The sequence below is a fragment of the Microtus ochrogaster genome, chromosome 7, assembly GCF_000317375.1.
Source record: "Microtus ochrogaster isolate Prairie Vole_2 chromosome 7, MicOch1.0, whole genome shotgun sequence".
NCBI classification, from domain to species: domain Eukaryota; kingdom Metazoa; phylum Chordata; class Mammalia; order Rodentia; family Cricetidae; genus Microtus; species Microtus ochrogaster.
In genome coordinates this window covers 53,470,294-53,481,393 of record NC_022014.1, presented here as the reverse complement: position 1 = coordinate 53,481,393, position 11,100 = coordinate 53,470,294, and the positions used below count along the sequence as shown (strand labels likewise).

The following is an 11,100-nucleotide window of genomic DNA, read 5'->3' as shown; positions in this document are numbered from 1 at the left end:
CTTGATTGCACACTAAGGCAGAGGTTCCTACCAGGAGTCTTGATTGCACACTAAGGCAGAGGTTCCTACCAGGAGTCTTGATTGCACACTAAGGCCAGAGGTTCCTACCAGGAATCTTGATTGCACACTAAGGCAGAGGTTACTACCAGGTGTCTTTTGATTGCACACTAAGGCAGAGGTTCCTGCCAGGAGTCTTTTGATTGCCTTTCACTTTATTCCTAAGGCAGAGTCTCTTGTTTAAACCCGGAGATCCCTTTTCAGCTAGTCTGACTACCAGCTTGACCAAGGGATTCCTGTCTGCACTTCAACTTTCACATGGGTTCTGGGGATCCAGTGAGGCATCCCTTCAGACCTGAAATCACACTCAAAATAAAAATAAACAAATACAAGTAAACTGTTTAGAAAGCTTCTATTAGTGCCAGTGCACACACAGGGAACCAGAGACCATGAAGGTTAAATGTTCACTCAAAAGTCCCGTTTTGAACCTATATTTAGCTCCAAATTTCCAGTCTTGATCTATCACATTCTTCTGCCTTCTTCACTCAAAGCTGGACTACACACATCTACCCATGTGCCCCACCCCACAGCAACACCAAGTGACTTACAGTTTTTGCTTTGTTGAGGTGCGTCATCTGAATGTAGCCCCGGTCATGTCGGGAGAGATAGAAGAAATAGAGGGGGAAACAGGACCAGAGGTAGAAACAAGGCACCCATGTGAGGACGGTGTTCTGAAAGCACTTGGTAAAGTCAGGGCTGCTGGTGTGCCATGTGACATTCCAATCCTGGGGACACAAGCACATGCAAACATCAACTTGTCACACCACAAGAGAACAGGGTTCACAGAGTTCAAATCTACTTGCTGTAGGTGCAAAGAAATAGACCATGATTCCCACACCCAGGGACCTCTCAGACATCAGAACTATGCAGACATAAGAACAACCGTGGCCAGAGAACCAGGCAGCAAGTTAACAGGAGCAAAGGGCCCTAAGCCTAGAGCCACAACAAACTCTCCTCACAAGATGGAGGGAGGATGTCACTTAAAGGGACCTTGACGAACAGACGATCATGTGATCCCTAAAGAATCTGGGAGGGGGTCATAGAGGTTATTTGCATATTTTCCTCAAGAATAAAGACTCCAGACCTTTATCTTCATCATCACATCATCTATGAACAGCCCAGGTGTTCATAGAAAATGCTGGGGCTGTCAGGAGAGGAGATGGCTCAGCGGGGAAAGTACTTGCTAAGAAAGCATGAGAACTTGAGTTCAATCCCCAAGACCCACAGAGGCAGAGGCAGGTGGATCTCTATGAGCTTGAGGAAAACCTGCTATATAGATAGTGACTTTCAGGCCAGCTGGGGATATATAAAAAGAATAACAAGTTTTAAAACTCAGTGTGGCAGTACCTGTAATTCCAGAGAGGATGGAGACAGGCAGATCCCTGGGGCTTCCCAGCAGGCCAGCTACAGGCCAGTGAGAGCCCCGGATTAAAAAAAAAAATCAAAGTTGACAGCACATGAGAAATGAAGCTGACATAAGTATATACAACACAATCTTTAACATTTTATTACATGTGTGTGCACAAGCACACACCACACACACCACAGCATCCAAGTAAAGGTCAGAGAGCAACCTGCAGAAGTTGGTTCTCTTTCCACTATGTAGGTGCCAGAAACAAAGTGCAGGTTGTCAGGCTTGTTGGTAAGCATCTTTACCCACTGAACCATCTCACTGAAGTCTCAGAACTTTTTTTAATTTAAATAATATAAATGAAGTGTTGACCCAGAGCTTGGAAGGTAGAGGCAAGTGGATCTCTGTGAGTTCAAGGCCAACCTGATCTACAGAGTAAGCTTTAGAACAGTCTAATATATATATTATATATATTAGATTATATATTTGTATATATTTATAGATATAAATGTCTTCTGTTGTAGGATACTGTATCACACTGTGAACACTGAATTTGCATTGCGTTAGTTAATTAAATAAAATCAACTTTGGGTCAGGAGGCCAAGTTAGCAACTAGTTGACAGGCAACTAGTTGACAGAAAGTTATCAGAAAGAGTCCTAGAGTATCTGTCAGACAATAGACAGATGCACAGGAAGTAGTAAGGAGGAACACAGCATAGAATGGCTTTTTTATGGGGGGTGGGGGGGGCAGAGAACAAAAGGACCAACGAAGAGAGACAGTCAGCTCTCAACCTTTCTGAGCTAGCAGGTTTTCACTCGGGTCTTTGACTCCCAAGTCTTATTGATAAATAGAACAGAGATTTGATTAAAAGCTGTATTTGGCAGCAGCAATATAGCTGGTGCCTGTGGGAACAAGATTCCTGCCAGACCAAGGCTTTAGTGGCCAGGCAGCTGCCAGAGAAGCAGGCCAATACCTGTAGAGCCGCATTTGCTGGCTAACACAGTAACAGATTAAAGCACAGCCTCTGTGCTGACGGAAAAACAACAGTCTCCTTTAAAACTATGAGTTCAGTCCTTTACCACTTTGTTTAGATGGAAAAATGGAGGCTTGCAATAGCATGCAAAACCAGCTACTGGCCCTCTACAATCCTGTCACTACAGCAGGTTATTGCTCTATCACACATCCTTCTGCACCTACCCACCCACACCCCCATCGCCTGTCTGTATGACCACCTCTCTACCTGTGTAACCATCCATCACCCATCACCCCTCCATCCATGCACACAGAAATTCACCCATGACTCCTTTCTTTTGGTACTTCTTTGCCTTTACAGGTAATTAATTACATGATGTTAAAAAAAAATTTTCTATACAAAATAATATATGGTGAAAAATTAGCCTTTCTTCCCTAACTCACAGTCTGTCAAATCACCTCACAGGCAAGCTTTCTTGCTCAGTAACAGATTAGGTTTTCTTCTACATATCACCCAAATGCACATGATTTAATTTTTCTTAAAAGTCCATGAATTCAACTCCATTCTTGCACCTTACTTTTAAAAAACTTGTTCTTACGTTATTCACGTATTTGTGCATATGAGTTTGCTCCCCCAGCCCCTAGTGGGGGAAGAAAAGAACCCACTCACACACACTGACCATCACAGTCACACAATAGCATGGGTACTCACCCACAGAAACTAAATGTGTAAAATAAAATATAGAAAGAGGATGCAGCTCTGTGGGAGATGCTTGCCTAGAATGCACAAGGCCCTGAATTCAATTTCTGGTATGGGAAGGAGGGTGGAGCAGGACAGACAAGACCCTCAAAACAAGCACCACAGGGCAGCCATCACCAAAGCCCAATTATTTACAAGCTTCCAAGCCTGGCCAATCCTACAGAGGCAGGTCTTCCGCCTAAGTTTAACTTCTCTTCCTTGTGACAAGTGACATTGAGCACTTGAAAAAACAAGATAGTCTGCTGCTTGAAGGCTTAAAGGAATATTGAGACCTAATATTAATAAATGACGCAGAGATGGGGCTGTAGCTCAGTGCTAGTGTACTCACCTAGCATTCTAGCACCATACGCACGTGCACACACACACACACACACTCACACACACAACTAGTATCAACTGGTTAAGTAAGTCTGGTGCCCCCTCTTCTCTGCATAATAAATTTCACTGACTCCCTAACCAATGGTCAAACTAGGGAAATGGCTCAGTTGGTAACTCTTCTTGTAGCACCCAACATAATCCATTTTCATAAGAGGTGCACTGAGAACTCATCCAAGAGCCACAGACAAGCAGTGGCACTCAGTGGCTGGCACCTGCTCATCTCAAAGCTCTAAGCTAAGGGTTACAGGCAGTCTGCTACTTGACTGATCCCAGAATCAGAAGAGGGGGGTTTTTCAAGTTCCCATGATATTTATGAGATAATGCCTTGGATCCTGTGCTGGCTGTTGTATATGTCAACTCAACACACAAAGTAGATTTATCAGAAAAGAGGGAACTTGCCTCTGAGAAAATGCCTCCATAAGATCCAGCTGTAAGGCATTTTCTTAATTAGTGATTGATGGGGTGTGTGCAAGCCCTGATGATCAGCTCCCCTCCATGGCCTCTGCAATCAGTTCCTGCCTCTAGGTCCCTGCCCTGTTTGAGTTCCTGTCCTAGCTTCCTTTGATGCACAGTGATATGGAAGTATAAGCCAAATCAACCCTTTTGTCCTCAGCCTGATTTTTGGTCATGGTGTTTTGTCACAGCAGTAGAAAACCAACAGAATGGAGAACTGCAGAAAGGGGGCTATGCTGGAAGAGTCTAACTTTCTGGAAAGTTTTCTAAAGGAAAAAGAGGACAAGAATTTCTCACCATTGGGCACCTAAATTTCTGATATTTACTTTATGTGTTGAGTATTTTGCCTGCATGTATGTATATGCCCTTGGAGGCCAGAATAGGGTTTAGATCCCCTGAAACTGGAGTTTTGGGTAGTTGTGAGCCACCATGTGCCTTTAACCACCAGTCATCTCTAGTCCCAACTTCCATTACATTTCAAAAACCACTGCCTTGCCCTGAATTGGATGCCAGACATTTTTGCCTTTCTCAAGTCCAGTGTCCTTTTCTGCTTTGCCTAGTAATCATAACGTTGCTACTACAGAGTGAAGGCCTTGTTTTTCACTCTTATAAACATGAAGACCGCAGTTCAAGTGATCCCAAACACCAACAGGAGGTGAGGTGCAAGCTGGAATATAGTATAGCCTATAATCCCAAGAAAGCCAAGGTGGGAGACTTGGACAAACAAATCCCTAGAGCGAAATGGCCTATCTTATTTGACAAATCTTATTTGATCCATCTTACTTGGCAAATTGCCAGACCAATGAGTGTTGGGATAATTTTTGTGTACGCTGTTGGAAGATGTGTCTCTGTTTATCACCTGCCTAAGGCACCCTTTGATTAGTTTAATAAAGAGTTGAATGGTCTACAGCTAGGCAGGAGAGGATAGGTGGTACTTACAGACAGAGATAGGAACTCTGGGAAAGAATCTGAGATAGGAATTAGCCAGCCACACATGGAGGAAGTTGGATGTACAGTAATGAGGAGGGTAACAAGCCACAAGGCAGAATGTACATTAATATAAATGAGTTAATTGGGAACAAGCCTAAACTAAAAGCTTTCATACATAAGAAGAAGTTTCTGTGTTGTTCATTATTCAGAAGCTGGTGATCCAAAGACAGACCTGATACAGCTGGCATCCAATGTGAGGCACGTATATCCAAGCAAAGGGCCTGAGAAAGCTGACAGACACAGAGCCAGATGCAGCTTCCTAGCAACTGCAGTCTCTCTGGTAGACTCAGTGCTCATGGCTCTTTTAAGAGGCTCTGCTGCGCAGTCGAGAACTTGAGAGGGGCCTGTAAACAGCTAGACCGGCAGGAGATTAGACAGAAACACCTGCCACAGGTAGGCCCAGCAGCTTACCAGAACTGGCACAGGAAAAGGCAAGCAGCGCTTACAGCCCAGAACCAGTGGAGTAGCTTGCTGGACCAACGCAAGGAGACCATAGCCAGCAGCCAGCGCCATGGCGCTAAGCGGAGCTGAAACAGGGGAGAAGCACGCAGATACACAGAGGTGGCCTGACCCTTTAAAGCTTGGCTCATGCAGTCAAAGAACGGCAGGCACAAAGAAAGTCAGATCCAGACTGAGAAAACCTCTGAACAGGTGTAGAGTGCTTGAAAATGTGCTTATGTGTTGAAGAAAGAAAAGAAAATGAGTATAGACAGTAAAAAAAAATAGTTTAAAAATAATAAAGAGAAGTCTTTAAAGAGAGAGTAAAATAGTATAAAAAAATAACCCTTATAAGGATGGGAAATACCGTAACACTTAATTAACATTTAATGCCTATACAATGCTTTATTAACTGAAAAATATTTTAAATACTAATGAACAAAAAACAACTGCTGAGAGACACTGGATTGTGGAAAAAACTGCTGAATTAAATCAACATATATATTTTAAGAATGTCTTAACTTCAGAATGGAAGTCAAAAAATGTGTTACATTAGAACAGTTTTTGTCTTTGTCTCTACAGGACAAAAAAAATACCAATAATGAATACCAATAATATTGATAAAGATTAGATTCACACAGGAAAGACCTCCTGAATAAGGACATCAGACAGGTTGGTCATTCAGTGCAAATTAACTTGTAAGACTAACAACTGCCTTTCATTTGACCAGGTATGAGAAAAATAATAATAATACTTGTTGAATAATAATTTACCAAAGGCACACTTGCCTTACTGGCATGAAAGGAAAATGGGTTTTTTTTAAACCATGTATCTTAATTCCATGTTAGAATATTAGGCTGTAGATTGCCATATGGCCCACACCATCTTGAACATCAGCTTTTGAGTTTTCTTCTTAAATAAAAAGGATATTTTTGTTATTTGGTATTAAAAACACAGTTAAGAGATTTAAAATGTTTTAAGTAAATCCAAATTTATTTTCTAAATATCTAAGAGTTAGAATATTCTGAAGCTCAGACCAAATATTTCAGCAGGGCAGTGATCGCCCATGCCTTTAATCACAGGAGAAACAGATGGGAAGTTAGTTGTTTTTTTGTTTTGGTTTTTGGTTTTTCAAGAAAGGGTTTCTCTGTAGTGTTTTTGGAGCCTATCCTGTGTTGGGATTAAAGGTATGTGCCACCACAGCCTGGCAAGTTAGTTTTTTCTAAATTCTAAAGTAACAGTGAACAAGGCAGTGGTAACACAAGCGTTTAACCCCCCACCCAGGGACAAAACTGAGATGTGGCACCTAACTGGTATGTAGAAACCCTCTCCAGGGTTACTAGAAAGACAGGCTAAAATTCAAAACAAATGTACTTTGTGATCTAAAAATAAATACACTTTAACCTTGAAGTTAAATATAAAGGGAAAGGGTAATATAGATATATTTATCCACATATGCCAAGATATATTTAATTTCAATTTTTTTAAGAAGTATTAAAAGATAATACTTTTTCTGTTACCAAAGAACATTTTGTCTTAACAAAGATATAACCTGTAGTGGCATTTCAAATGTATTTTAAGAAATAAAGCTTGCCTGAAGATCTGAGAGTAAAATAGACCCACTGGTCAACCTTACAGACCAGGTTATGGTAACACACACTGATGTGGGAGTGTCATATATCAATCTGTTGATTTCATTGGTTAAGGAATAAAGAAACTGCCTAGGCCCCTTGATAGGCCAACCCTTAGGTGGGTGGAGTAAACAGAACAGAGGGCTGGGAGAAAGAAACTGAGTCAGAGAGTCGCCATGATTGTCCCACTGCAGACAGACGCAGGTTAAGATCTTTCCTGGTAAGCCAGCTCGTGGGCTACAAAGATTAATAGAAATGGGTTAGATTAATATGTAAGAGCTAGCCAATAAGAGGCTGGAATTAATGGGGCCAGGCAGTGTTTAAAAGAATACAGTTTCCGTGTAATTATTTCGGGGCATAAGCTAAACTAGCCATGTGGGCGGCCGGGTGCCGGGGACGCAGCCCCGCCGCTCTTAATTCAACAACACACCTTTAATCCAAGTAACCACACTAGTTGCCATAGAAACTGGGCAGTGCATGCCTTTAATCCCAGTGGTGCTGCCTTTGATCCCAGCCCTAGAGAGGATTATAAGAAGGGGCAATGCAGTTCTCAGACAGAGTCTCCTGAGATTCCAGGAGGCAGGATCACCATTTCAGACTGAGGTCGAAGTAAGAGCCAGTGGCTGGCTGCTTTGCTTTTTGAATCTTCAGATTAAACCCCAATTTCTGAGCCTCAGTTTTTAGTAACTGTGCTTCAACAACCTGCCAAGAAAAGGAACTCCCAAAGTTCAGGTTGGGGTAGGGTTTTCTTTGTCTTTCCAAGAGAATAAAAGGATCCAACTAGGGAATCAGAGACCACTGGACACATGAGACATCTATGAAAAAGGACAAATCATCAAAAGAAAATGTCCCCAAAAAAAAGAGTAAATTGGGGCCTGGCATCAGGGGTGCACACCTTTAATTCCTTTAATTCCAGCACTCAGGAGGCAGAGGCAGGCAAATCTCTGTGAGTTCAAGGCCAGACTGGTCTGCAAACCAAGTTCCAGGACAGCCAGTACTATTACACAGAGAAGCCCTGTCTCGAAAAACCAAAAAGATAGAAAAAGAATAAACTGGCCTAATGACATAACACCTCCAACAGGGCAGATTTCTGAAATCTTCCCAAATGACTGTTCCGCCTCTTTCTGCTGCTCCCTATAGACATAAAGGGCAAATTGCCTTTCTGTGTTCCCAATTCAATTAAAATTTAAAGCTGGCTTTGGAATTAGAGCATGGCTCTCTTCTCTAAACCCACACATGCTTGTTAAAGGAGAATCCAAACTCTCTGTCAGAAAAGTCACCTGGTATGAGACAGAGAAAAACTGAAAACAAGGAATTATTGTATTGTCACAAATCTCATAATCCTTTGGCTTTAACTCTTTAAAGTTTTTCCTACAGTACAAATATTATCTCAAAATCTATAAAATTATAATGTATATATAAACTTTATCATGATACTAGTAGCCATACAGAGTACTAATTTTAGAACTAGATTGTGGTCCTCTAAATGTATAAGTGACCATTCCTAACAGCGACCTTTGAAGTCTTCAAAATGATGATGGAGCCGTGTAACAACAAATCCATCTGGATTGTGGTGATGCCATTAAGCTGCCAAACACCATCTAAAGATCAGCATTGGACTACAAACTGCTCAGAACAACTTCAAAGCAGTTAGTTAAGATGTTCCAGCCTCAAAGAATACTCCAGTCAGGACTTCAGAAAAGGCCTGCACAGTCCCATCACACAGACACTGGACAACAAATGATAGAGCTAACTCTCCCAGGATGTGATGATTACTTCAGTTTTCTCAGGGTCACCTAAAGATACTGTTGCTCCCAAACAACAAGAAGTAATTTTAACAACAGAACATCTGATTTTTGCAGACTGAGCCAGAGCAGGCCTGAGACAGCGATCTCCACAGGAACAGGTACAAAGGAGCAACCGCTGAGCAAGTGAGCCAGAGCCAGAGACCGCTGAGGGTCCTGATGTGAATCTGGGACCTTCAAAGAAGTAGACCTAAGCCAGGACCCCTGTGGGTGTGGGCGTGAGTCTAGGACTTCCCAGGAACTAGGCCTGATCTAGGACTTCTACGGGACTGGACATGAATCTGAGACCTCTGAAGGAGTAGGCAGGAACCAGAGATCTCTGCAGGTCCAAGCATGAGTCTGAGACCTCTGAGGAAGTAAGCTTGAGCCAGGTCCTCTGCAGGTCTGGGCGCACCCAAGCCTGGAACTCTGGGGGAGTAGACCAGAGTCAGAGTCCTTTACAGAACCAACAGAGAATACAGGAAATACAGAGGATCACAGGGTCATATTTCAAAAACCTGTACCCCACAAAATTGGAAAACTTAAAGGAAATGGACAACTTTCTGGATAAATATCACTTACCAAAATTAAATCAAAACCAGGTAAGCAAATTAAACAGACAAATAACTGCTGAAGAAATATAAACAGTCATCAAAAGTCTCCCAGCCAAAAAAAGCCCAGGACCAGATGATTGCTCCTCAGAATTCTACAAGATTTTCAAAGAGGAACTAATAACAATATTCCTCAAATTATTCCACACAATAGAAACAGAGGGAACATTGCCAAACTCTTTTTATGAAGCTACAATTACCCTGATACCCAAAGCACAGAAAGACATTACAAAGAAAGAGAATAACAAACCAACCTCACTCATGAACATTGATGTAAAAATACTAAATAAAATACTGGCAAATCAAATCCAAGAACACATCAGAACCATCATCCACCATGATAAAATCGGAGTAATCCAAGAGATACAGGGATAATTGAACATAGAAAAATCTTTCAACGTAATCCACCATATAAACAAACTGAAAAATAAAAACCGTATGAGCATCTCATTAGATGCCAAAAATGCTTTTGACAAAATACAAGATGCCCTTCATGATAAAGAGATGTAGGTGATTTCATTGGTTAAATAAAGAAACTGCCTTGGCCCATTTGATAGGCCAGCCCTTAGGTAGACAGAACAGAATGCTGGGAGGAAGTGAGGCAATCGCCATGCCTCTCCTCTCTGGGTCAGACGCTATAGCTCTCCTCTCCAAGATGGACGTACGCTAGAACCTTCTCGGTAAGCCACCACCTCGTGGTGCTACACAGATTACTAGATATGGGTTAAAGCAAGATATGAGAGTTAGCCAGTAAGAGGCTAGAGCTAATGGGCCAAGCAGTGTTTAAATGAATACAATTTGTGTGTTGTTATTTCGGGGCATAAGCTAGCCAGGCGGCTGGGAGCCAGGCGGTGGGAAGCGGCTCACACCTTCTTCTACAATAAAGGTCTTGGAGAGAACAGGGATACAAGGAACATACCTAAACATAATAAAGGCCATATACAGCAATCCAACAGACAACATCAAACTAAATGGAAACTCCCAGCAGTTCCACTGAAATCAAGAACAAGGCAAGGTTGTCCTCTCTCTCCATATCTATTCTTGAGGTCCTAGCTAGAGCAATAAGAAAACAAAAGGAGATCAACAGGAAACAAATCGGGAAAAGAAGAAGTCAAACTCTCACTATTTGCTGATGATATGATAGTTTATGTAAGCCACTCCAAAAATTCTACCAAGGAACTCCTAAAACTCATAATGACTTTCAGTAATGTAGCAGGATGAGGGATTAACTCAAAAAAAAAAATCAGGAGCCCTCCTGTACATAAAACAATGATAAAACGGTTGAGAAAGAAATCAGAGGATCATCACCCTTCACAACAACCACAAACAGGATAAAATATCTCAGAGTAACTCTAACCAAACAAGTGGAAGACTTGTATGACAAGAACTTTAAATCTTTGAAGAAAGAAATTGAAGAAGACACCAGAAAGTGCAAAGATCTCCCATGCTCTTGGGTAGGCAGAATTAACATAGTAAAAATGGCAATCTTAACAAAAAGCAATCTATTTAGCTTCTCTAGGATCACGGATTATAGGATCAATGTCCTTTATTTATAGCTAGAATCCACTTATGAGTCAGTACATACCATATTCATCTTTTTGGGTCTGGGTTACCTCACTCAGGATAGTGTTTTCTATTTCCATCCATTTGCATGCAAAATTCAAGATATCATTG

The 11,100-nt window shown here is 41.7% G+C and overlaps 1 protein-coding gene across 1 annotated transcript in view; it reads right to left on the bottom strand.

Annotated features, from left to right (window-relative positions):
* The window catches only part of Abcc1 (ATP binding cassette subfamily C member 1), a 164,143-nt gene that overhangs the window by 93,815 nt on the left and 59,228 nt on the right, over window positions 1-11,100 (bottom strand). The window contains exon 2 of the mRNA XM_013347480.2: window positions 606-782. Within this exon, the coding sequence (XP_013202934.1) occupies window positions 606-782 (177 nt within the window). The remainder of the gene's footprint in view (window positions 1-605; window positions 783-11,100) is intronic.